The sequence below is a fragment of the Puma concolor genome, chromosome D4, assembly GCF_028749965.1.
Source record: "Puma concolor isolate L17-30 chromosome D4, mPumCon1.1.hap2, whole genome shotgun sequence".
NCBI classification, from domain to species: domain Eukaryota; kingdom Metazoa; phylum Chordata; class Mammalia; order Carnivora; family Felidae; genus Puma; species Puma concolor.
In genome coordinates this window covers 72,048,399-72,074,882 of record NC_141679.1, presented here as the reverse complement: position 1 = coordinate 72,074,882, position 26,484 = coordinate 72,048,399, and the positions used below count along the sequence as shown (strand labels likewise).

Below are 26,484 nucleotides of genomic sequence, written 5' to 3'. Positions count from 1 at the left end.
AGGCAAAAATTAGAAGTCTTTGTTCACAAAGGAAGAGAAATAATGAATGCTATTATCTTGGCTTATTTATATTGGGCCTGGTTTTTAATTCCAGGGATTTAGCAATCAGTATATTTATACATTCTAGAGAGAAAATTAAATGACAACATACTTCTCTGAGTAATTTAAAAAAAAAAGCGATGTTTTGAACTGAGGTTATTTAACGTAACGTTCCACTCCTTGGTGCAGAAAATATATGGGAAGGAACAGGGATGGCTCTCTGACAAAGAAGTGAAGGAAAAAAGCACAAATGTAGGGGTAAAGGAGGAAACCTTGGGAAGCTTCTGTTTGGGGGATGCAATGCATTTCTTCATTTCTATAGTCATACCTAAGAGTTTCACAATGTTAGGGTTATCAAATTCTGCCATGAGGGCTGCCTCCCTCTGAAAGTCGGCTTGCATGTCTGCTGAGGCTTCTTCTTTGAGCATCTTCACTGCCACCATTGTGAACGGTTCATAGGGAAGTAAGCCCGGAGCCCTGAGAGATACATTTGTTTAGAAAGAAATCAAAGATCGGGAACACCATCTACCCACATTACTCTACCCACATTCATATACATTCCCTCCACTTTTGCAGCCTTTCCCAGAGCCACAGAATCAGAGTAAGATGCCAACAGTAGATCGTACTTAAAACTCTGTGACTCCAGTTAATAAAAATCACTGGGACTATTTTCAACACAGATTAAGTTTGAAAAATACATTATTTGTACATTTCAGGAATTCTAAAGTACACAGATCCAATGAGATTGTCATTACCATCCTAAACCCTTAATGTCTGGCCAGACTCGAAATTCTGGAAGGCAGGGACGATGGCTTATTCTTTATATCCCTCTAAAGCCTCAAATGGTGCCTTGCATATTTTTGGTTCCCAGTACGTATTTGTGTGAGGTTTTCATTAATTATGTAACCTCCATACCAGGGCTACTATGAGTGGAGTTGAGGTTGTGTCCTGCCCAAGAACACCAGGACAGAATGACAATTAGTGATTAGAACCAAGTCCACATTCTCTGGCCCAGTTGTGTGTCTTGAGCCACATCCATGCATAAAGGGTATTTCCTTCCAGTTCACAGAAAGGCAGTAAATGGGCTAGCACTGACCCCCATATGTACTCCTTCCTTGAGCTCATTATGTTCTGGCATGTTTGCATTATTTTTTCCTTTTTCTATTTTTGCCATTCCATGGATATCTATTTATTTATTTATTTTTTTTTTTAATTTTTTTTTTCAACGTTTATTTATTTTTGGGACAGAGAGAGACAGAGCATGAACGGAGGAGGGGCAGAGAAAGAGGAAGACACAGAATCGGAAACAGGCTCCAGGCTCTGAGCCATCAGCCCAGAGCCTGACGCGGGGCTCGAACTCACGGACCGCGAGATCGTGACCTGGCTGAAGTCGGACGCTTAACCGACTGCGCCACCCAGGCGCCCCTATTTATTTATTTTTAAAATTTTATTTTTTTTAATTTACATCCAAATTAGTTAGCATATAGTGCAACAGTGATTTCAGGAGTAGATTCCTAAATGCCCCTTACCCATTTAGCCCATCCCCCCTCCCACGACCCCTCCAGTAACCCTCTGTTCTCCATATTTAAGAATCTCTTATGTTTTGTCCCCCTCCCTAGTTTTATATTATTTTTGTTTCCCTTCCCTTATGTTCTCTGTTTTGTCTTTTAAAGTCCTCATATGAGTGAGGTCAAGCAAAATTAGTCAGAGAAAGACAAATATCATATGACTCCATGGACATCCATTTAATATCTACACGTATCAGACTCTGAATTCTTCTTTTTTAAATTTTTTTTAGTGCTTATTTATTTTTGAGAGAGAGACAGAATGCAAATGGGGGACAGGCAGAAGGAGAGGGAGATGCAGAATCTGAAGCAGGCTCCAGGCTCTGAGCTGTCAGCACAGAGCCTGATGCGGGGCTAGAACTCAAGAACCATAAGATCTTGACCTGAGCTGAAGTCAGACGTTTAACTGACTGAGCCACCCAGGTGCCTCAAGAGTCTGAATTCTTAAATGGAAACACTAGTTCAAAGTAAATTTTAGATGAAGTGAAGAATATAGCAATAGAAAATGGAAGAGAAGTAAATTTTAGAATTATTTACTAAAAACAAGGCAAGAAATTATGATTAAAATGTGTGATAAAATTATTTCTGAAAAGGAAATATAATTAAACTTTGCTAATTGCTTATAATTTGAATACAGCATAAATGAAGGTTCTCTCCTTCTGCCCAGCCCTATTTTCCAGCAGAGAGAAAAAATTATTAAGATTCAGAGTGTAAGTACTCCATGAGATGAGGTTAATGATGTGAAGAATTATTTGATAATAGGTATCATACATTCAGCGTAGGCATCAAAGGAGCGGTCTCATAGCCTTTCAGGTACAAATTCGGTGGAAAGATTTTTCACATGGGTAACTTTACCTTGCTTGAAAGACCCTTCCAAATGCTCCTTCGCCAATATCTCTCACATATTCAATGTTATTCCTTGGGTACTCCAGGCTCAGCAGTTTGGGATTCAGCAGGAGTGGCATCCTCTGGTACATGGGGTTGGGATGAAGTCTGTCTAGTAAGAGCTCAGAGGGAAGAGTAGTGAGGGTTACCGCCGCTGACTCTCTGCAGGTAAGACAGGCAAGATTGATAATGAGCTCAGGGTCAGGTGAGATCTTTGTACTCAGGCTCGGGTTTTAAAGAGAGAGGATGCTAGGAGGAAACAAAACAAATTATACTAAGGCAACTGAAGACCTTCAGTTTTAGAGCAAGAAATATTTCGTTTGGTCTGGAGTCAAAAAGCACATTTTTTGCGGGAATTTTGTCACTATCCAGTTGGCATAGCAATGGGGCTGAGCTGGAGTAGCCATATTCTTCCAAATTATTGTTTAGATTCTCTCTACTGTGAAAAGTTAACATTAGGACATGTGATCCTTTGCAAAAAGGTATTGATATTTTTAAAGATCATGGTGGGGTCTTGATCTTAAAGCAAGGCATTAGACGTCCTAAAGAGACTGGCCGTGTTGTATAGATCCCTCTTCCCATCCCCAATTCCCATGTTAAGTTTATAGGTTTTAATATATTACTACATGTGATTAGCTTCAATTAGAATCTCACCTTTTCTTATTTTTCCATTGTTTTCGTCTCCGGCAGCAATAAAGAGTAGTTACAGTAAGAAGCACAAATATTGCAAAGCTGGACATGATGGAGATTATTACAGTCATGGAGTATGTAGGTGAGACGGACAAGGAGGAAGAAGAAGAGGAAGGCAGATTTGGAATGTCCACACTTGGCTTTGAGGACGTCATTGGTGGGAATGCTGTAAGTGAACAATAATTTTTTTCATTCATTCTTAAACTTTTAAGAAGCAATGTTTGTAGTCAAGGAATCTTCGCTAAAGTCAAGCAAGTTTAGTAAGCCAAATTTAATTTTAAGAATATGTTTTTATGGATCAGGTCATCCCTGGTTATATATTTCTAAAGTCCAAGTGTAATAATCCAGAGGTGCAAGTAAATCCAACTTGTAGAATCACAGAATTTTAAAGATGAGACCCAGAGAAAGGAGCTGTTTTTTTCCAAGACAAATGCAGATCCTGGGTTAGTGCTGTTCACACTGCATCATGTTTTTTATGACCTGACAACAGTTATGGAAATTGTTAGGTTATTAAATAAAATAATTTCATGAAATTATATTTGAGGACAGGACTGTCTAAAGTTGAGCTTTTATACACATTTACTGTTGATTTACAAACAAAACAAAAATAATAGGAGATGAAGAGTGGAAATATTAGACACAAATGAGAATTTAGTTCATCTAAAAATTGAACTGTCAAACTCCGATTAAAAAGGTCAGTGCAGAGGCGTCTGGGTGGTTCCATCGGTTAAGCATCTGACTTCGGCTCAGGTCATGATCTCACGGCCCGTGAGTTCGAGCCCCGTGTCGGGCTCTGTGCTGACAGCTCAGGGCTGAAGCCTGCTTCAGATTCTGTGTCTCCCTCTCTCTCTGCCCCTCCCCTGCTCACACACTCTTGCTCTCAAAAGTAAATAAATATTTAAAATTTTTTAAAAAAAGTCAATGCAGTATGAAAACAAGGTAAAATCTGCATTTCCCTGGAAACCGACAGAAGCCATGTTCATATCACTCTGTAGAGTACAAAGTCCACTGTGTATCTGTGAAAACAACTTTATTAATTTATATTCTTTTAATTGACTGGTAAAGACAAAAACACAGATACAGGGTATTTTAATAATATTGACAAGAATGTTCTAATAGCAAACAATATCCTTTGTACCCTACACAGAAAGTAGCCACAGTGACAGATTAGAAAATAGTTTGCTGATAGAGGATGCGAGCTTTGGCCAAAGCCGTCCTCAATGGTAAACTCAGTGTTGTCTCTTTCCATTAGATAAAAAGGATGAAAGTGAATGAACTAGACGTTTAACTCAAGACTTTGGAAAAGAAACAAAAACTACAGAAAACAAAAATAGATGATAAAGTAACAGCCAGGTACAAGCAGTAATTAATAAGTTAGAATACACATACCACAAATGCTAGAATTTAAAAATAGGTCAAGGTTTGGTCTTATCTTTATTAAAGTAGTCTGGTAAGTAGGATTTTAATTTTTAAAAGATAAAAGCATAAACATGAAATTAGGAACGGTAAAGGAGTTATGATAGTAGAATGTAATTATGCAATAACAGTTTTTAAATCTTTAGAAAAATGATAGGACCACATTGCCAAATTGGAAAAATCAGAAAATCTGAAGATAGTCATAACCAGGACATTTAAAAGTCTTTATAGAATTACAGAGACATTCTTTTGGTCTCAGAAGAAATAAAATTCCCAGATTTTAGAAAATGTTACAGTAAGAGAAAAATCTATGAAATTATTTTAGAAAGTTATTATAATACTAATATCACACCCTGGCAACATTAGCACCAAAGAAAAGTGCGTTCCTAGATTAAGGAACATAGCTTTAAACAATCCTAAACGAAATGTTAGAAAGTGGCTACAATATAGCAAAAGAATTATATGTTTGATATACAGACATATATTAATATAACACATCACAAAATCAAAAGAAAACTTTTATTGCAGCAGACGCCTGAAGAGTTTGAAATAGGACACTTGCAAAAGCAGAGATTACAAGGGGTGTCCATGTAGGACTTCTTAGTGTAGCAGTGGACACAGTTATTACGGCCTGAGCACTGGTAGCTGGCAAATGGCTTTAAAGCCCATGGAGACCAAGTTTGGTCCCTTCTGTGACAGGAAGAACATCAGCACAGGACTGGAACTGGAGGAACAGCACAGCAGTGCATTTCGGAGCAATGACAGCATTTCTCATCAGGTGTCACAACAACAGTGGACTTAGCCTTCCCAGGTTCCTTTATGATTGGCTTGAAAGCCGATCTGACTTTCTTTGGACTGAGTCATATGAAGGTTTTTTAAAAAATCAATCCAAGATGGGTGCGGAGGGGAAAGCTAGATTTCCTGCTAATAATAAAGTAGGAGTAATCATTGAAAGGCAGAAAGAGGTGACTATTTTTGTATCTGGATTTTATAGGGCAGTTCATACTTATTTAACATGGAAAGGAATGCAATGTAATTTGTAAAATTGGTAGTATAATCTCATTAGTAAATATAAGGATAATTTTTTTAATCAAAAATATCACACATATTGGGGAGCCTGGGTGGCTCAGTGGGCTAGGTGCCTGACTTCAGCTCAGGTCATGATCTCGCGGTTTGTGGTTTTGAGCCCCACATCAGGCTCTGTGCTGACAGCTCAGAGCCTGGAGCCTGTTTTGGATTCTGTGTGTGTGTGTCTCTCTCTCTGCCCCTCCCCTGTTCTCACTCTGTCTCCGTCTCTTTCTCTTTCTAAAAAAAAAAAAAAAAAAAAAAAAACACACATATTAAGAGAGTGATCCATGAGGACTTAGTAAGATTTATTTTCAAAATGCAAAAATTGGCATTGTTTGAACAATAATTTTGCTTTATGGATTTAATTATATCTTCCTTTCTGGCTAGTTTTGTTATTCCTTGTTTATTGCCTCTGATCTGTTTGCTGTGGCCTTCCCTAGAGGGACATCGATGATCTCTTTGAATCTAAATTATCAATCCAGATCTCCAGCATCTTTTTATCTTTGTCTTCTGTCATCAATTTTACCTCCACCCTTTTCCTTTGAACATCAGGGGAGTTTTTATTCACTCATTCATCCATACATTAAGGTAGTCATTAAGTTAGTATTGACATTGGGTCTCAAGAGTACTATGGTGGACACGACAAGTCTTTGTGTTAAGGTATTTAGCTAGGAAATAATTTGTAAACCGATAATTCTAATAAAATGTAACTATAATAAAATGTTGTAAGACTGATAAGCTTGTGAACGGCCTGGGACAGCTCAATTCTAGGTTTAGGCAAACTAGGGAGGTTTTCTGGAGTAAGTGTTTAAGTTGAATAAAAAGGGAACAAACAGTCGAAGGTATGTGTGTGTGGGTGGAGTGGGGGGGGGGGCAGGGGGCAAGTAGGGAGGTAGTGTTCCACAAAGAAGGAGTGGCATGTATCAGGGTCCAAACCAAGGAGTCGGCATGCTTCCCTAAAAATGCATCTGAAAGTTTCATTGTTGAGTTGGGGGAGTGTGTCTAGGTAAGGCTGTGGATACCAGGTCTGGGTCATAAAAGGCCTTGCATGCCCAAGTACATAATTTGGACTTGGCCCTGCAGTAAATGGAGAGAATCATCAGAGGGTTTTAAACAGTGGAGTAGCGTGATCAGCCTTTTGCTTTAGAAATATCACCTGCCTGCAGCCTGACCTCCATGGCCGATTTCAAGCTACGAAGACAAAGAAGGTCCTGAATGCAGAGTTGGAAAGAGATGTTCCGTGACGCCCCATTACATAGGATTTCCACTATGCGGATAACAAGGATAAAGAGAAAATCCTCGAAGTTGCTTTCAAAACAGAAACACATTGCTTATAGGAAAAAGTAAGCAGACTCATACCAGACGACCAGTCATTTCCAAACCTAGAAGCTGGAAAAGAGTGAAATCACATCTACGGATTCCTGAGAGAAAAAGAAATGTCACTCAAGGCTATGTCCAGCTCATTTAACTTTTAACTATGCAGGTGAAAGCAAGCTAATCTGAACATTGCAAGGAAACAGAGACTCTGTCACCCACAAAGCCATCTGAGGAAACACACGAAGTATGTGCAGCCTTGTGGAACTCAGGAATAGTGAGATGTCTGCTCAGCAGACAAAGTAAATAGTACAAAGACATCGCGTGTTCAAGCAAAAAAAAAAAAATCTTCTGTCACCCTTCTAAGTGAACTGGCAATACCCTTTATAGAGTTTACTCAGAAATCAAGAAACTTCAAGAAATATTTGAGGGCTTTATACATTCCGTAAAATATGGACACTCGACTGAATAAGGATGACTTCTTTGCTTAGCTAGCAACCTGCCTGAGAAGCTCAAGCCGGTTTCTTCAGTAATAATTGCATTTAACCAGGGAGCATACTTTTAGACAATTCTCCATGACATGGTCAGGTGAAATGATCCGTTTATGACATTTGGAGTTCATTTTCTGACATGTACCAAAGATTTCATAAAAATAGGTTAAGAGTAGGAAATTGGTTTATTGTTAGCTAGTTGTAGCTAACAATTTTTAGAATCAGTATACAAGGCAGAAACATGGATGCTTTCTCTGTGTGTCCCTGTCTGATCTAGGACTGAAGGTCGGCACCTTCCACATGGTAAACCCCCAGTGAGTGCTTGAATGGATGAATGAGTAAACAAAGGGTAACAAAGACCACCGTTGCCAATTAAAAGTCCAGTCAAAGTAGGCTTTAGCTACTTATATGACAAAGGATTGAAGCATTTCTTTTTCATTCCTTCAATTTGGAAATAACAATTTGACAGGCTTGCAGAATAATAATTTATAGGGTTTCCATACCTCTCTTGTTTATTAATGCTGAGTGATTCAAGTGGGACCAGTAGCATTCTTTCTTTTTATACTTTTAAGTCTTAGTTCTTGAAGGAAGCTGGTAAAATCAAGGCCTGGCACTTTGCCAGGTGCAGAGGCAATTAGGCCCAGAATATACCTCATAGGAAATGAGTATGATTGAAGCCCTAGAAAGCTCAAATCAGAGGAAGTTAATTGAAATGAAAAACTCTTCCAATTTCATTCTGAAGATTTCTGCATTCTGGTAGGGTTAAAGCATCACCTGATTCAACTTCGTGTCTAGGCCTCTCTTTGCAAGCAACCATCTTGAGTTCCTTCCTAGGGATTTGGAGGCATCCACTTTTAAAACCATTTGATTTGGGGGCTCCTGGGTGACTCGGTTAAGTGTCTGACTTCGGCTCAGGTAATGATCTCACAGTTCATGGGTTCAAGCCCTGCATCAGGCTCTATGCTGACAGTTTAGAGCCTGGAGCCTGCCTCCAAGTCTGTGTCTCCCTCTCTCTCTCTCTGCCTGTGCTCTGTCTCTCTCTCTGAAAAATAATTAAACATTACAAAAAAACCCAAACATTTGATTTGACCCTGTAAACTTCATACTGGAAATCAGATGTCTTAAAAAACATATCTTCCAAAGGAAAGATCTCTTGTCACAAATGAAGATCATGAATTGGCTCAATGAAGAAATAAATACTTGTTTTCATCTGTAAATAATTAGATGGTATAAAAATCAAGAATGCAAAATCAGAAGGTGGCATTTTCAGTTGCTTATTTTGTGGCCATTGAAAGGATAAAGCAAGTTATAACCTTGGGGTAGGGGATCTCATTTGTATCATTCACTAAATATGCTGCTCTTCATGGCCTGATTAGAAGCTGTAAGCTGAGATCTCTGATGATCTTCCTTCATGTTTTACCCCAGTAAGCAGAGGAAAACAGCCTTTGAGAAGGGACGTACATCCTGTTCTGGACATCATGTAGTAGGAGTGTAAATACGCATGCACGAATCCAATTACATACACATAAGGAAGGGTTCAAGGGCACAAACAAAATTACTTACTTGTTAAGTTTTCTTTTTTATAATCTGAGGGGGAAAGGATAAAAATTTGTTTTAAATGAGCATCCAGATATCTCACATATTCTGTGAGAGAGTGCTAAGAAATGCAAGTTCTCTTTCAGCTTTTCAGCATACAACTGGTCAACATGCTTTGCATTCGAATGAGAAGGGATTGTGTCATTGAAATTAAACCAGCTGTTAGGGCTAACAACATAGCTCTTTACAAACGAAGTTCATTAAACAACATGCAGCGATTCAGCTTTGTTTTGTGAGATCAGCACTTTCAACCATGTGGCTTATTTTTGCATGCTTAGAAATCTGCTTCGTTGGCTAAGAAGGGGGACTTTATTCTTTTATTCCACTCATCTGACATAATATGAGGTTTCTTAGCCATTCTCTGCACATTCCAAAAACCGTTACAAGCTTTCATAAGATCCCCTTATGAAATAAGATCTTAAGCAGCAGTTAAAAGTGCTCTTTAATTTCTTTTTGAACCAAATGGAGTAAACTCTTATGCTGACCTGTGCAATTAGGGTGGACAGTAGGATTTTGTGATTAGGTCTCTAAAAAGGGCAGAACTCAAAAAATAAGTTAGAAATGCTTAGAAATATTAGGAGATTTAAGCTCACAACTTAGTTTCTTCAAAATAGTAAATTTGCCGTAACCTCTAAAGTATCGAGAGAACTCTGTTACCTAAATATGGCAGTCTGGTGCAGGCCGTGGGGTCCCAGTGCATGCTGGGGAGTTTGGTGCATTCTGGCACAGGGAGCAGGTGCATCCCAGATCTGTAGAGTCCTCTGTGAGTCTTCTCTTCCATTGCCAGCCATTCTTTTGCACAGAAGAGCTCCTTTACTGCCAGGCAGTATTCTCTAAAATATTTTAGGGAGAACAAAACTTGATGAGTCACAGCATGTTAAAGCCAAATTTGTGGCAGAGCCTAGATTCTGTATTTTCAAAAATATCATCACAGTACATTGTCTGCTCTTGCAAAAGCATTTTTTAAAGGATCCTTTATCGTAAATAATGTGAGACTTTATGAAATACAGTGTATATCCCTGAGACGAAATGCTGTCTTGTTTGGTTTTCATAGTGTAGCTAACACTACTGAGGGGGAAAAGAATTTTTAAGCTCAAAAAGGAATCCCTGATATGCATTCCCTCATATTCATAGTAAAATAATTACAAAGGCACAGAAACAAGGTGCATGGAGTTTAAAAAATACACATAATAAAAGTCATAGGTCATTGTCAATCAGTGTCTAGCCTGAGAGATTCTCCTGTAATCTCAGGGCTAATGGGCAGGGACTGAGGGGCACAGTTGGCCTGTCTGAATGCTTTGCCCATCAGAACAGAAGACATCACCTTCCTGGCAGGTTACAGGAGGGCATATGGGTCCTATCCACCCTGGCCTTGGAGAAGCCACCCCCTATCCCATTTCCGCATTTGCTTCCATCTGAGAAAGTCAGGGTAATGTCTACTTGAATATGAAATGTTATGTTCATTCATGTGTTTTATTGTAAATGAAGAGACTGAAGAAAGACTAGTTATACTAATTATAATTTTGTGCATTAATACTTATTCAAGCTTATCTTATAAAAAATAGGATAAGACTACATAGGAGAAACCTGGTTAACTCCAAAGTAAGACATTTTGGATTAAAAATAAAAGGAAATTAGAGATTATTAAAGAAATTAGAGATAATAGCAATGTTGTTCATTCAATAGCTAAAGGATTCAGCGAGGAAGGAATTTGTGGTTGTGTATGTATGTGTGTGCATATACATATCTGTGTCATAATGGTGTCTTTTTAAAATAGTCATGCCTACACTGCCACTTTTCTGGGCAACCACCTGTCAGTAAGGGCCAACTGAACATGTGTGGAATGAAAGGGCTTTGCAGATGACTGTGATAGGGTACAATAGGAGTCATGAGAACAACAATAGGATTTTGAGTTCTTGATGTGTCCGCAGTGGAAGGGAGAGCAGTGAGGCTTTCAAGCCTCTGAAAACCAGAGGAGAGCCTGAAAAACCAGAGGAGAATTACTTAGCTTGCTTCTGCTTATGCCTTGGCCCCCCCACCCTGGGATCACACAAACACAACTTTCTGCATTCATACAGCACAGTTAAACTGTGCAAAAATCAGTAGGGGGCAGGTGAAAGAAACTCCACAGCCCACATCATGTGCAGGAAGCAAATACCCTGGAAAGCTATTTTTTATTCTAATCGGAAGAACGCATTAGAGAAAGGTTTGTTTGTTTTGTTTTGCTTCCGTTGCCATGTATTAAAGATGACCCCTATAGAAGAGTCTTTTGCAAGGAAAAAAATCAGGATGAAATGGAAAATAAACTGAAAACTAAGTTAACTGAAGAAAATAAAGACCACAAAGAAGTGAAATCAACACCAAAAGTAAAATTGTCATTAAAATCAGTAAAGAAATGTCACTGTAAGACATTGAGCAAGTAACAGAGGAAAACTTTACAAGTCCAAACTGAATGCAGACAGAATGCATGAACAGTGAAAATGATGTATGAGGAGACAGCTGAGATGGAAGAGCCAGGAAGAAACCCAGAGTTCGGATAATGTTTCCCAATAAGAAAACTAGAGCACAGAAAAAATGGAAAATACTCAAAGATATACTAAAAGAAAACATTGTTAGGACAAGAAGGAGGTAAACCTGATAATTAAGGTACATATCCATTATTTTTGTATTAATTATAGGAAAGAAAATAATGAAAAAAGAATTACTCCCAGATGAATTTGACAAATATTGTGAATCTCAAAGATTAAAAAAGAATCCTCCTACCATTTGCCAAGAGAAAAATATTCCCTACAAAGGAACAAAATTCAGGATTGCCCTATATGTTCTTCATTACAACACAGCCAAAAAAACAATTAGAGTGCACAAGATTTTGAGGAAAACTGAATGTAACATAAGACCTAAATAAATAGTCAGTGAGAAATACACACACAGACACACACACACACACACACACACACACGATCACAACATTATGGTGAAAAATGTTTACATGTAATCTTCTAAAAATCATCTACTCTAGCTGAACAAGAGATGAATCGAAATTGAGAACTTAAGAAATTGAAAGATTTTCTATAATATAAATGACAGTGAGGATGAGGGATAAATAACAGAGATCTCTACCAGGTAGTTGGATATATGATGATGCAATCATATGTAAAAGCTAAAAATAATGGCCTGGTTTTATCAAAACAGAGGTGGTAGTTTTCATGTGTTTTCTTCAAAAGCAAACAATGTCCATTTCTAACATATACCATGGGTTCAACTGATCTTTTAATCCTCTCTCTTTTACAGATGAGGAAACTGGTTAGCCAAGGTCACATGTATCTAGAAAGAAGTACAAATAGTGTTTGAAAACAGTATTCTATTTGGCTCAAAAGCCAGATTGCTTCCTATCTTTTCTCCATAAGAAGTAAATAAAGGCAAAGATAATTCTATCAAATATGGATTTATGAATTTCCATGTTTAAAGAGTATGCGGGTTTTAAAGAAATAACTATTTATTACAACCCCCCCCCCCCCCCCCCCCGTGAGAAAGGGTGTTAGTACTTCAGTAAGAGCACTGGGTGGAATGTATTTTAAAATAATATACATATGATATAAAATAATATTCTGAAATGCTCACCAAGATCTCCTATTCATTGGCAAATAATGCTGAAACATTTGAAACGGACATTTTCTCTTCGCTATCTTAGCTTACTCATGAGGTCCATGTTTGTTCAGGTTGTATATATTTATTTCATAGAAAGTAGGGATATTTATGAATATGACAACAATATGAAAAATAGCAAGTATGTGAGAATATTGTACCTTTTATGACATTTTCTAGAAGCTTAGAGTCCTTGTATTATAGGAGGTCATCAGGGAGTTAGATGGTAGGAATTCTGTCCAATTAATTACCTTCTGTTTTGGGCAAAAGCCATCTTTTGCCTTTATTGTTGCACATGACAACTTCTTTTGAAAACTCTTCCTGTTGCAATCAAAATAATTTTCCCATTTCTTTCTTCTTTTATTTTACCTGCAAATGGGTGTAGGAGTAGGTACTGCTCCAGGGTTGCATTCTTGGAAGATGTGGTTACACAGCAAAGCCTCAGCAGCTGGCCGGCAAAACGGGCTCACTGCTTTCAGTTCATTCCAGGCCGTGTGAACCAGTAATTCTTGGGCCTCCTCAGGGTGTGCATAGGAGTTGTTGAAGAAAACAAGAGCGTCTCTGGCCAGGACAGCATTACATACCTCCCCTCTGTACTGGGCGCAGTAGCCTTTGTTATCTTTCTGTAATTTACTGAAAGAAGAAATGAACAACGTACCCAATCAAATGGTGTTTCTTAGCCTTCAGTCCATTTTTTTTTTTTGATTTCCACCTCTGCATCACAGAAATAGGAGAAGATTGTACTAGCAAATTGGCTGAAATGTTCTATCTGAATACTGATTTCATTTCCAGCTGTAATTATATCACCTCCAGCTACTCCAGAGGGTTATTATAAGATTGTATGTGAAAATGGATGTGGACAGCTTTGAGAACTATCAAGGACTGAATAGATTTGAGTGTTTTTATTGTTTACACTATAAATAGAACTTAACTACTCTTAGTTAAGCCACCTCATATGCTTCTTACAAATGGAGCTGATTTAAGCGAGTAAAAGACATCTGAAAAACATATTCATTGTGATGATTAACAAATGATTAAGCATAATAATTGTGGTGAGCCAGGTTTTTGAACATAGGTTTATGTGTTATGATTATTAAATACCTGAATTTTGTGGAACACATGCATCTTTGCAACACCTTCTATCCTCAGATCCTCTCACTCAGACGTCTTCCCAGCATTTCATTAAAGAAGAAAAAGAAAGCCACATAGGGAGGAGGAAGCTTGGATATGGCTTTCAAAGGAGCTAAGTAGCATCTTTAGCTTTGCTGTTTTCTCTTCACATGATTTGGGGAGAGTCATCTGATCACCCAGAGCCCCAAGGTTCTAATTTGTTGAGTGATGTAAGGAATTATTTGGAACTCAGATTGTGTGTTAATGGGTAATATATGAAGAAAAAATCTAAATTCTATAGAGCTAGCACAAAAATAAGGTTAAAAGCTTATCTGCTGTAACAACTGAGGAGAATAATAGGCAGAATGGAAAAATACTGCTGGTACTCTCTGCACTCATCCACTGCCCCCTAGCGGAATGCTGGGAATTAAGATAATAACTCCTATACTTCCCCGTCACATATTTATTGAGCACTTATTATATATAGACACTGTGATGGTCTCAACATGTTCTTAGGCTTTCCATCAGATCTATATTGTTAACAATGACAGAAAACTAAGTTGTATTCTCATTTAGATGTGTACAACTGTTGGAACTTCACATTTCATTATCTTTCAACGTTTATTTATTTTTGGGACAGAGAGAGACAGAGCATGAACGGGGGAGGGGCAGAGAGAGAGGGAGACACAGAATCGGAAACAGGCTCCAGGCTCTGAGCCATCCGCCCAGAGCCCGATGCGGGGCTCGAACTCACGGACCGCGAGATCGTGACCTGGCTGAAGTCGGACGCTTAACCAACTGCGCCACCCAGGCGCCCCTCATTATCTTTATATAAAGGATTTTAAGAAAATTAAGTTGGAATTTGTGGGAAATTTTTTAAATTGTGAAGAGACCCCATTTGAATTCAAACAATTGATACTTGGATTAGAAACCATCATTGACTAGTGTTTAAAGAAAATCTATTAAATGGTATACAGCTCATTCAGGTAAAACAGTGAACTTTCAAGAAATATTATACTTTGAAATAATGTTTTATAATATAGAATCTTTCTCTAATTCATACTAGCCTTTTACTAATTAGCCAGCATGATTTTATTGCATTACTTCTAGTTCGTAGTTCATTTTAAAAATGAAGGCCTGGGGTGCCTGGATGACTCAGTTGATTGAGCATCTGACCTCATCTCAGGTCATGATCTCCCCACTCCCGAGTTCAAGCCCCACATTCAGCTCTGTGCTGACAGCTCAGAGCCTGGAGCCTGTTTCAGATTCTGTGTCTGCCTCTCTCTGTCTCTCTGCCCTTCCCCCACTCACGCTTTGTTTCCCTCTCTCAAAAATAACTAAGTATTTAAAAAATACTTTTATTTTTATTTATTTTTTTAAATTTTTTTTTTAACGTTTATTTATTTTTGAGACAGAGAGAGACAGAGCATGAACGGGGGAGGGTCAGAGAGAGGGAGACATAGAATCTGAAACAGGCTCCAGGCTCTGAGCTGTCAGCACAGAGCCCGGTGCAGGGCTCGAACTCACGGACGCGAGATCATGACCTGAGCTGAAGTCGGCCGTTTAACCGACTGAGCCACCCAGGCGCCCCTAAAAAATATTTTTAAATGAAGGCCTTGAATAAGGAAACAGAAAACTCTCATGAAAACTTGGGCCAGATAAGGTTGAGCTAACACCCAAGGAAACTTGGCCTATGGTAACACTAAGAAAGTTCAAGAGAAGCAAAGATGCTGGGCTCTAAGAAACTGAAGAATAATACCTAATACCCAGAAATACTTCAGACTGGTTTACCAAATGGTGTCACATATTAATATAATACCTTGGTATAATACCTTGGGGGATAGATAAAAGCAGGCAGGATTCTTTTCATTTAAAACAAAAACCATGTCATGTAAAAGTTAGATATTTCCCCTAGTGTTTCTTGGCTGAGCATTATTCATCCAGGTTCTGCCATCACGTATTAACCATTGAATGACTCTCTTTATTTTTCCATAGGTAGTTTTTGAATTAAAAAATTCATGCTTTTTCCTTTAACTATATAAGCAAAAAACCAAACAAACAGAAAAGGTATACAAAAGAAAAATTAATAAAAATAGCCTCAGAAATGAGGATTACTGGCAATTAATAAGCAATCTCTTTGTGTGTATTTCTGCTGGCTGTCTTAATAAAAGCCAAGAAAAATCTTTGAAACAACCTCAGTTGGCCCGATAGTATTGAGTCCTCATTTATTTATTAGTTACCTAATGTGAAAGAAAAAAGAAAAAACAGCAGAATACGTATTGAATAGAAATGAGATCTTGGTCGTCATTTTGGTTCTTTCTACCAGCTTGCAGAGAAGTAACCTGTGAAAACCCTTTGCCTGCTGGGAAAAAAAACCATACAATACAACATATATGGTTCTTACTAATTATCTGTGCCTCTGTGATGTTCCTAGGGGCATTAAAGACTTAGCTTTGGAAATACATCTATGCTAGGATTAGCTGTACAAGGTCAAGGATATACAGGACCAAATACATATGTGTTATGTATAATAATATATACACATACACATATACAGAGACTGCCCAGAGTTTCAGAGTTTAAACAACTTTTCTTTTTCCTCTCTCTTTTGCAGACTCATAAACCTGTAGTTTTTTGTGGTGATCAAATTTTAGAGGCAAGAGCCGGAGGCACGTGGGGCCATTGTTCCTCATCCTCCTAACCCTATCACTTAAACGTTTTAACAGGAGCTCATGGCAAAAACTGGGGGACGAGATGAATGCAAAAAATCTCCACGGGTATCTTCCGCTCTCTTTTGCAAATGACGAGACCCCTCCCTGTTCAACTGAAGTTGTGTTTCCCTGCTCACAGCTCTGGGGACTACAAATGGAGCAACCCCGAAAGCAGCGGGTCCTGTCTGTCCTACGAACAGTGGGGCAGAGGTCACAGGGATCTGTTCACAGAATGCTGGTTATTTTGGAATGGTCTGCCGGACAAGCTCCAAAAATGCTGGTTCACGTTGCACGTGGTGCCAGTCCCTCTCTTGCCTCTTGACAAATGAAACCTGGCTGACCTCCCTTTCTGTAAAGTTTTTCCTTTTCAGAGACAGCAGTGGATATATGATCTCAGGTCCCTCCTTTAACTTAAAACACACAACTCTGCTTGGTCAAACTGAACACTTAAAGGAGCCTCACTACACCTTTTATTCTTATTTCTCTCCGCTTTAACAGAGAGGAATCACATCCAGTAGGGCATTTTTTTTTTTATTTTACTTTTTAAAATTTGCATCCAAATTAGCGTATAGTGCAGCAATGATTTCAGGAGTAGCTTCCTTAATGCCCTTACCTGTTCACCAACAATGAAGCGACAGGAAGAGAAATCAAGGAATGGATAGAGCACTTTTAAATGTGATCTTGCAGTTTCTACGAAGGAGACCTCTTCTCCCTTTGAACACACATTACTTTGCCCCGGGGGCACCTCCAGAGGGCCAGCTGAGTCTAGTTTGGGTTAAGGCAGCCCCGCTCCTCCAGTGGAAACTCTCGCACGTTTCTCCACCCTCCCTGGGCGGGGCACGGCTGAGAGCTCTCCTCTGGGGCAGCGTTTTCCTCCTTATCCGAGGTTTTGCTTGTCCTGGTTTCATACCTGCGGTCAGCCAAGGGCCAGAGGCAGATGCTCCTGCTGACGCAGCAGCAGAAGGTCACAGGTCACACCACACTTTCACACCTGCGTCACTCACCTCTTTTTGCCTCCCCTCCTAAGCATTTTGTCCTCTCGCAGCATCACAGGACAGGTGAGTGCGGCAAATAAGATAGTCTGAGAGGCCACATTCACAACTTTCGTTACAGTATATCGTTATCATTGTTCTGTCATGTGATTACTGTTGTTAATCTCTTACTACGCCTAATTTAGAAATTAAACTTTACCACAGGTGTGTATATACAGGAAAAAACCATAGTATATGTAGGGTTCAGGCCTTTCTGTGTTTCAGGCGTCAACTGGGGGGGGGGTCTTGGAACGTATCACTTGTGGATAAGGCGGAACTGCCCTGCAAGTGTTCCCTTATGTAGCAACTGCACTTTCCTAACAAGTGTGATGGCGGGTTCAACACCCCTTCCACTGTCCAAAGCAAACTGGAATATTTTTTATTCTTTCCTGCCTAGTATCTCTGTATATCATTGATTCTCTAAGGTGGGGGTCAGCAAATAGAATCCACAGATCAAATTCTGCCTACTGCCTGTTTTTATACTGCCTGTGAGCTAAGAATGGTGTTGACATTTTTAAGTGAAAAAAATCAAAAGAAGTGAAAATTACATGAAATTCAAATTGCAGTATCCATAAGTAGCATTTTTTGGGAACAGAGCCATGTTCAACCATTTATGAGTCACCCACGGCGCTTTTTACCCTGCAGCAGCAGAGCTGAGCAGTTGCAATAGAGACTGTGTGGCCACAAAGCCAAATATATTTAATATCTGGGCCTTTATGGAAGACATTTGCCAACCCCTGCTCTGTGACATAGATCAAATGTCCTTTTGCTGAAATGCCATATCCAGTGTCCTCAAGAAGGACATGATGTCCTCTGAAAAACACCTCTTGTAGTTCTCCGGATTGAAATTCATGCCTAGTTTTTGTGTATAATAAAGATGTAAGGAATGATGATGTAAAGAAGAAAAAGTTTTTAATTAAAAATTTGAAAATTAGTTATATTAGCCAAATATATAAACACTGTGTATTTTACATATTTGTACATATATCAGTTATAATCAGTAAATACATAAGCATATATAGTGTTACATATACTGTGTATAGTGTATGTACATAATATATAGTTGTATATACAGTGTAAGTATATTTAGAATCATCCTGTAAGTATACTTTTGTATCCTGCATTTTAAAAAATTTATTTTGAGAGAGAGAGGGTGCACGCATGTGCATGGGGCAGAGAGAGAGGGAGAGAGAATCGCAAGCAGGCTCCATGCTGACAGCCGATGTGGGGCTTGATCTCACCAACCATGAGGTCATGACCTGAGCCGAAATCAAGAGTCCGACGCTCAATAGATTGAGCTGCCCAGGCACTCCTATATCCTGCATTTTTACTTAGCCTGATATTATAAACATTTACCTGTTCCATTACAGTTTTTCAAAAGCATGGTTTTTAATCACAACAGTTTCCCTTATTGGTAGATACTGACATTACTCATAAATTTCACTAATAAATATAATACCGTTTTCAATTTTGTTGCTCATACACTTATTATTTTCTTAAAATAGATTGCTAAAAGTGGGTTTATCCAATCAATAGCTACAGCCGTCTTAAGGTTCTTAATAAAAGCTGCCAAATGCTCTCTAGGGAGGTTACAGCAGTTTTCCCTCTACCAGCAGTTCGAGAGTGCTTACGTTACCACAGGTGAAAAATAGTATGGACTTTTTCTTTAGCTTTAACTTTTTCATTTGCATTTACTTGCATTTGAATGATTTATTTCTGTCCTTGAGTCCTTGGAATTTGTTCATGTTTCCATTATTGTGTTGTCTTGTAATTAATCTTTGTGTGTGCACGTACACCCCTAGTAAAATGTAAATTCCTTGGGGGCAGTGAATACATGCAAGTTGTTTTGTTTTTCTGCATTCCAATATAATGTCAGAAATAGAGTGAGTGGTTTAAAAATGTATAGGAAGGGACGCCTGGGTGGCTCAGTTGGTTGAGCGTTTGATTTTGGCTTAAGTCATGATCTCACGGTTGGTGCGTTTGAGCCCCATGTCGGGCTCTGTGCTGACAGCTCAGAGCCTGGAGCCTGCTTCAGATTCTCTGTTTCCCTCTCTCTCTGCCCCTCCCCTGCTCGTGCTCTGTCTCTCTCTCTCAAAAATAAATAAACATTAAAAATAAATAAATAAAAATGCATAGGAAGGACAGGAGGAATGAATGGCATGTGAAGGAAAGATGGCATCTCTTTTCTTGGTAGCCCGTGTTTTAATTTAACTTTTACCACGTTTATGTTGTATATCTGTTCAGTAGATACTCAGTTTCACTGTAGAATCCTTGGGGACAGGACTATCTCTTAGAACTGTGATAAGGCAATGAATGCATCAAAACTGCATGAATTGGCACAAGATTGAGAACTAACCAAGTTTTCTAATGCAATGACTTATTTTATTCCATGGAATTAGAGTCAGTGGTTGGAGTTCTAGGTCCTGCTCAGTAACTGTGCTATCTGGGTTAGTAGAGTAGTTACCAGTCTAAGTTCTTGAGTCTGTCTACCTGAGCTCAGATTGACAGCTTTATAGTTGGCCAGCTGTGTGGTCTGGACAGCTCCTAGTGTATCAGGTTCCTTCTGTTAAAGAATAGGAATACTCAGAGGTCTTGGCCTATAAAGTCACTGAAATGTTAATATGAAAAAAAAAGTGGTGATCATAAATGTCACCACAACACATGTATTATAATTATCAGTATTATTAATTGATAATTCTGAATTTCAGTTTTGCTGCTTGTAAAATTAGATGAAAAGTTATGACACTTCAGAGTTTTATGAAAGTCCATCAATTTTACTGAAAATAAAACACTGTAAGTTGCAAAATATTGTATTACAAGGTGATACTTTCTTATCTACAGGATAAAACTATGAGTGGAAATTGGGAAGTCTGTTCTGGGTTCAATTTCCAAGCCTGTCACTTACTATTTGTATAAGTCACTGGAACTCTCCAGTTCAAAGAAACTCTCTTAGTTCCTATTCTGTACGCTAGGAGTAATAATAGTACCTATTTCATAGGGAAGTCCTGAGGATAAATTTAATTTTTTTAATGTTTATTTTATTTTTGAGAGACAGAGACAGAGTGTGATGGGAGAGAGGCAGAGAGAGGGGGACACAGAATCCGAAGCAGGCTTCAGGCTCTGAGCTGTCAGCACAGAGCTCGATGCAGGGGTTGAACCCATGAGCTGTGAGATCATGCTCTGAGCTGAGATCAGACGCTCAACCAACTGAGCCACCCATGTGCCCCAGGATAAATTTAAATAATGCATGTAAAGTTCTTAGCACAGTGTCTGATGCATACATAGTAAGTATTCAATAGACTTTACCTATCTTCATTAGAAGGTTTCTGAAAGATTACAGTATTTGGCAAATAGCAATAAATGGCAAACAAAAAATCACAACAAAACATGATGTGACAGAGATATCTTACCTCCATTCTATTAACAGGAAAGGAAGGCCCCACAGGAAATCACATTAAAGGGGAAAAGAAACAAAAGTTAGTACATTGTAATCTTAAGATTTGCAAGAAATAGCTTTGATATCTCTAATTCCTAAGTTTCTGGAAAGTTCTCTTCAGTTAGGATGCCAGACACTGCATTAACAGGCATATTTGGAGGAGATGAAGAGCAAACAGGGTCTCCAGGAACTATCCTTTTCAGGCTGGGTCCACCTCAGCCATTATCAGCCCAGGCAGCTTTAAATTCCTAGCCACCAAGGACTTTGTATCAAGCCTGAAGATGACAGACCAGCCTATATAAAGCACCCACGGGACCCAAACCACAAGACCACTCTGCCACTGGGCAGATAGAAAAGAGGAAAGGAGACATCAGGAAATTCTTCTAGAGAAAATGGGATATAATTTGGAGGGGTAAAGGCAGGTTCTAATAGCAGCTGAGCAGAGAAACCTGTTGAAATACCAGAGGCCAAGGTTATGTATGTGAAAGAGCCCTCAATTTGAGATATAAAAGGAGGATTCAATACCGTGAAGATGTGCCAGTCAGTGCCAAAGAGAACCCAGCCATAGTACTTGGGAGGAGGTACTCAGCTTAGATAGGCTTCTATTTTGTGGACAAGCAAGGAAAGAAAAATGAAACTCATTTAAGGATGCTTGGTTGTCTTGAGAATATTAAGAGAATCAGAGGGCCTTCCATGTGTTTCTAACAGATATTCCCCCAGTCACATTTTGTTTTGGGGGGAGGGTGGGGAGCAGGCGGGGATTCCAAGAACGTTGTAATTATAAATAAGTGCTTTGATTTCAAAACTAGATTTTTTTAAATTCCCAAAATTTCCAACAGTCGTCAATATGTTCAGTATCCTTAAATTTATCTGGAAAAGTCAGTAAAATTTTGGCTGTCTTCTAAAACACACAGTAAACTTTAATATGAGAAAGCTGCCCAATTGTAAAAAGAATGCTCGCCCCTTAGGCCTAACTGCAGGACAGCTGGTAGCAATTTGGTGTGGCTACTGGCTGTTACTCGTATATTCTTTTCCCTTTCATTTCAAACAAAAACAAACACCTTTAATCAGTTTGAAACCAGATAGCCACCACCAAGCACGAGGGCACAATGTCTATTTTGTTGGTAAGAGCACTCTACCTATCCTGGATGAAGCACTGAGTGATAGAGGTGGTCATGTGCCCCTACTCACCACCATGTGTCTCTTTATTGGGAAGAACATTGCAGGGACACGGGAATGTGACTATAAGACATGAGAGAGACCATGATCCATGGTAGTTAGTACATTCAGTTAGCTATATCCATTGTGAAAATATTTCAAACTTCCTTTTTTTTTTTTTTTCAGTAATAGTGTGAAACATCAACTCCTAAAATACAGAGTCGAAAAATATGTGGTCCGTTGTGGGCGTGGGGAACTCCAATACTATCACATCGTATTTCTCCCTATGCCTATTTTTGGATATGCTACATATATTTATTTGAGTTTTAAATTGAGTGACTGGAAACCCCAGACCCTGAGGTCAGTCCAAAGAAGGGGCATTGCAAATGGTGGGGATTAGAATGAGTGGCTTATATTAGAGGAGGGATGGGAACACAGACTCATTCCTATACTCTCAGGCTGGCTAAAGATAGACAGAACTCAGAACCTCAGTCTTACAGGAGGGACCTGTTGATGCCACTGAGAATGGAAAATACAAGCTTTTCTCCCCTGCACCCCTGGGTCTATTTTTTTGCCAGCTTTATGGAGATATAATTGACATATGATGTTAAGATGACATATGATGTTAAGGTATATACTTATATAATGCAAAATGATTACCATCTTAGCATTAGCTAACACCTCCATTCTGTCACATAATTACCATTTCTTTTTTGTGGTGAGGACATTTAAGATCTATTCTCATAGCAACTTTCAGTATAATACAGTATTATTAACTATAATCACCATATGTACAAAGATTCCCAGAACTTATTCATCTCATAACTGGAAGTGTGTACCCTTTGACCAACATCTGTTTCCCTCCACCACCCAGCATGGAGTAACTACCACTGTATTCTCTGTTTCTATGAGTTAGACTTTTTCAGCTTCCACATATTAGTGATATAGATCTGTCTTTCTCTGACTTCCATCACTTAGCATAATGCCCTCAAGTTCCATTCATGTTGTCACAAATAGCCAGATTTCCTTCTTTATCATGGCTGCATGGTATCCCATCGTATGTATATATGTATATGAGATACTAGAAGATATATGATAAGATATTATATATATGTATATATGTTCCTTATCCATTTGTTGACAGAAGCTTAGGTTGCTTCCGTATCTTGTAACTGGTATCTACTGTTTCGATATACTGTGAATAATGGTGCAACAACTACGAGAATGCAGATACCTCTTCGATGTCCTGGTTTTTTTCCTTTGGATGGATACCCAGCAGTGGAGTTGCCGGATCACATGTTACCTCTATTTTTAATTTCTTGAGAACCTTCCATTCTGTTTTCCATAGTGGCTGAACCAATTTACATTCCCACCAACAGTGCACAAGGGTTTTCTTGTTTCCACATCCTTGCCAACACTTATTAACTCTCATCTTTTTTTGGATAGTGATTCTAATAGGTATGAGGTAATACCTCATTGTGATTTTGATTTGCATTTCCCTGATGATTAGTGATGTTGAGGACCTCTTCATGTACCTGTTTGCCATCTATATGTCTTCTTTAGGAAAATGTTCAGACCCATTGCCCATTTTTTTAATTTTTTTTTTTAATTTTTTTTTTTTTCAACGTTTATTTATTTTTGGGACAGAGAGAGACAGAGCATGAACGGGGGAGGGGCAGAGAGAGAGGAAGACACAGAATCGGAAACAGGCTCCAGGCTCTGAGCCATCAGCCCAGAGCCTGACGTGGGACTCGAACTCACGGACCGCGAGATCGTGACCTGGCTGAAGTCGGACGCTTAACCGACTGCGCCACCCAGGCGCCCCATTGCCCATTTTTTTTTAAATGGAATTGTTTGTCTTTTGCTCTTGAGTTGTAGGAGCTCTTTATATATTTTGGATATTAACCCCTTCTCAGATACATGATTTGAGAATATTTTCTCCCATTTCATAGGAAGCCTTTTCATTTTGTTGATGGCTTCCTTTGTTGTACAGAAGCCTTTTAGTTTGATGTAATCCCATTGGTTTATTTTTGATCATTTTTTTTTGCTTGTGCTTTTGGTGACATATATCCAAAAAGACATCACCAAGACTGATGTCAAAGAGCTTACTGCTTATGTTTTTTTTCAGGTCTTATGTTTAGGACTTTAATCAATTTTTAGTTGCTTTTTGTATGTTGTATAAGGTAGGGGTCCAGTTTCATTCTTTTGTATGGTTATCCAGTTTTCCCAGTACCATTTATTGAAAAGACTGTTCTTCCCCCATTGTGTATTCTTGGCTTCTTTGTAGTAAATTAATTGACTATGTACATGGGAGTTTATTTCTGGGCTCTTGAGTCCATTGGTCTGTGTCTGTTTTTATGCCAATTTCATACTATTTTGAATTTTATAGCTTTGTAATATAGTTTGAAATCAGGAAATGTGATGTCTCCAGCTTCCTTGTTCTTTCTCACGATTGCTTTGGCTGTTCATGATCTTTTGTGATCCCATACAAATTTTAGGATTGTTTGTTCTATTTCTGTGAAAAATGCCATGGGAATGTTAATAGGTGTTGCATTGAATCTGTAGCTTACTTTGAGTGATATGGACATTTTAACAATGTTAATTCTTCTGATTCATGAAATAGGATATCTTTTCATTTTTGTCTTAAATTTCTTTCATCAAAATCTTTTCTTTTGGTTTTCAGCATTCAGATCTTTTACTTTCTCAGTGAAACTTATTGCTAAGTGTTTTATTATTTTTGATGTCATTGTAAATGGGAGGATTTTCTTTTCTTTCTCAGATGTTTTGTTGTTAGTGTATAAAAACACATCTGATTTCTATATGTTGATTTGTATGCTGCAACTTTACTGGACTTGTTGATTAGTTCTAATGGTTTTTTGGTGGAGTCTAGGATTTTCACTATGTAAGATCCTGTCATCTACAGACAGATAATTTTACTTCTTCCTTTTCTTTTTTTAAATTTTAAAAGTGTTTTATTTATTTTTGAGAGAGAGACAGAGACAGAGAGAGACAAAGACAGAGTACAAGTGGGGGAGGGCAGAGAGAGAGGGAGACAGAGAATCTGAAGCAGGCTCCAGGCTCTGAGTTGTCATCACAGAGCCCAATGTAGGGCTTAAACTTGTGAACTGTGAGATCATGACCTGAGCCAAAGTTGGACGCTTAACAGACTGAACCACCCAGGTGCCCCTCTTCTTCCTTTTCAATTTGGATGTCTTTTATTTTTTTTCATTGCCTAACTGCTCTAGCTAGGACTTCTAGTACTATGTTGAATAGAAGTGGTGATAGTGGGTACCCTTGTCTTGTTCCTGATTTTAGAGGAAAAGCTTTCAACCTCTCACCATTGAGTATGATGGCTGTGGGTTTGCCATAGATGGCCTTTATTGTGTTGAGGTATGTTTCTTCTATATCTAGTTTGTTGAGCATTTTTATCATGAAAGGATCTTGCACTTTTTCAAATGCATTTCTGCATCTATTCAGATGATCATAGGGTTTTTATCTTTCCATAAATGTGGCGTATCACATTTATTTAATTGCATATGTTGGACCATCTCTGCATCCTAGGGATCAATCCCACTTGGTCATGATGAGTGCCTTTTTTTTTTTTTTTTTTTGTATTTTATTTTGGAGAGACAGAGCAAGCAGGGGAGGGGGCAGAGGGAGAGAGAGAATATTAAGCAGGCTCCATGCTCAGCACAGAGACTGATGTGGAGCTCGATCCCACAATCCTAGGATCATGACCTGAGCCGACATCAAGAGTCGGATGCCCAACCGATGGAGCACTCTGATAAGTGCTCTTTTTAATATGTTACTGAATTTGACTTGCTAATATTTTGCTAAGAATTTTTGCATCCGTATTCATCAGGGAAAGTGGTCTGTAGTTTCCTTGTTGTATCCTTTAATCTGACTTTGATGTCAAGGTAATGCTGGCCTTGTAAAATGAGTCTTGTAGCATTTCTCCCTCTTCAGTTTTTGGAAGAGTGTGAGAAGCATCGGTGATAATTCTTCTTTAAATGTTTGGTAGAAATAGTACCTGTGCCTATTTTGGTGGCACCTGGCTCAGAATGATGCTCATTACAGGGATCATGGGCTGTCTTGTTGGTCTCTGTCATAGGGCCGAGGGTTCTAATGACAAAGAGAAGGCACCTGGCCAAATACCCAGCATCCTGGTGATTTTAAATTGTAACTTGAGCCTTTCAAGGTTGTGGCTGGAAGGAAATGCAACTTCCTGGTTCGTAGGGAGAGGTTCCAGAAGTTCTCCTGACTTCGTTTGATGACTAACAGCAAATGTAAATGAGTCAGAAAGAAGTCTATCACATTTCTCGAACAACA

The 26,484-nt window shown here is 38.7% G+C and overlaps 1 protein-coding gene and 1 long non-coding RNA gene across 4 annotated transcripts in view; one reads left to right on the top strand and one right to left on the bottom strand.

Annotated features, from left to right (window-relative positions):
• Window positions 1-26,484, top strand: part of LOC147574990 (uncharacterized) — a 137,823-nt gene that overhangs the window by 36,557 nt on the left and 74,782 nt on the right. The window contains exon 3 of the long non-coding RNA XR_015242948.1: window positions 3,180-3,347. This is a non-coding gene — a long non-coding RNA (uncharacterized LOC147574990). The remainder of the gene's footprint in view (window positions 1-3,179; window positions 3,348-26,484) is intronic.
• MUSK (muscle associated receptor tyrosine kinase) overlaps window positions 1-26,484 on the bottom strand; it is a 97,805-nt gene that overhangs the window by 6,803 nt on the left and 64,518 nt on the right. For 2 of the 3 annotated variants that reach the window (XM_086683696.1, XM_086683695.1), the window contains 6 exons: window positions 22,837-22,843; window positions 13,079-13,342; window positions 9,722-9,897; window positions 3,144-3,345; window positions 2,460-2,651; window positions 368-516 (listed from right to left, as the gene is read on the bottom strand). In XM_086683696.1, coding sequence (XP_086539822.1) covers window positions 368-516; window positions 2,460-2,651; window positions 3,144-3,345; window positions 9,722-9,897; window positions 13,079-13,342; window positions 22,837-22,843 — 990 coding nt within the window. Of the gene's footprint in view, window positions 1-367; window positions 517-2,459; window positions 2,652-3,143; window positions 3,346-9,031; window positions 9,056-9,721; window positions 9,898-13,078; window positions 13,343-22,836; window positions 22,844-26,484 lie in introns of all 3 variants that reach the window. The other variant, XM_025926377.2, reaches the window with a different exon arrangement.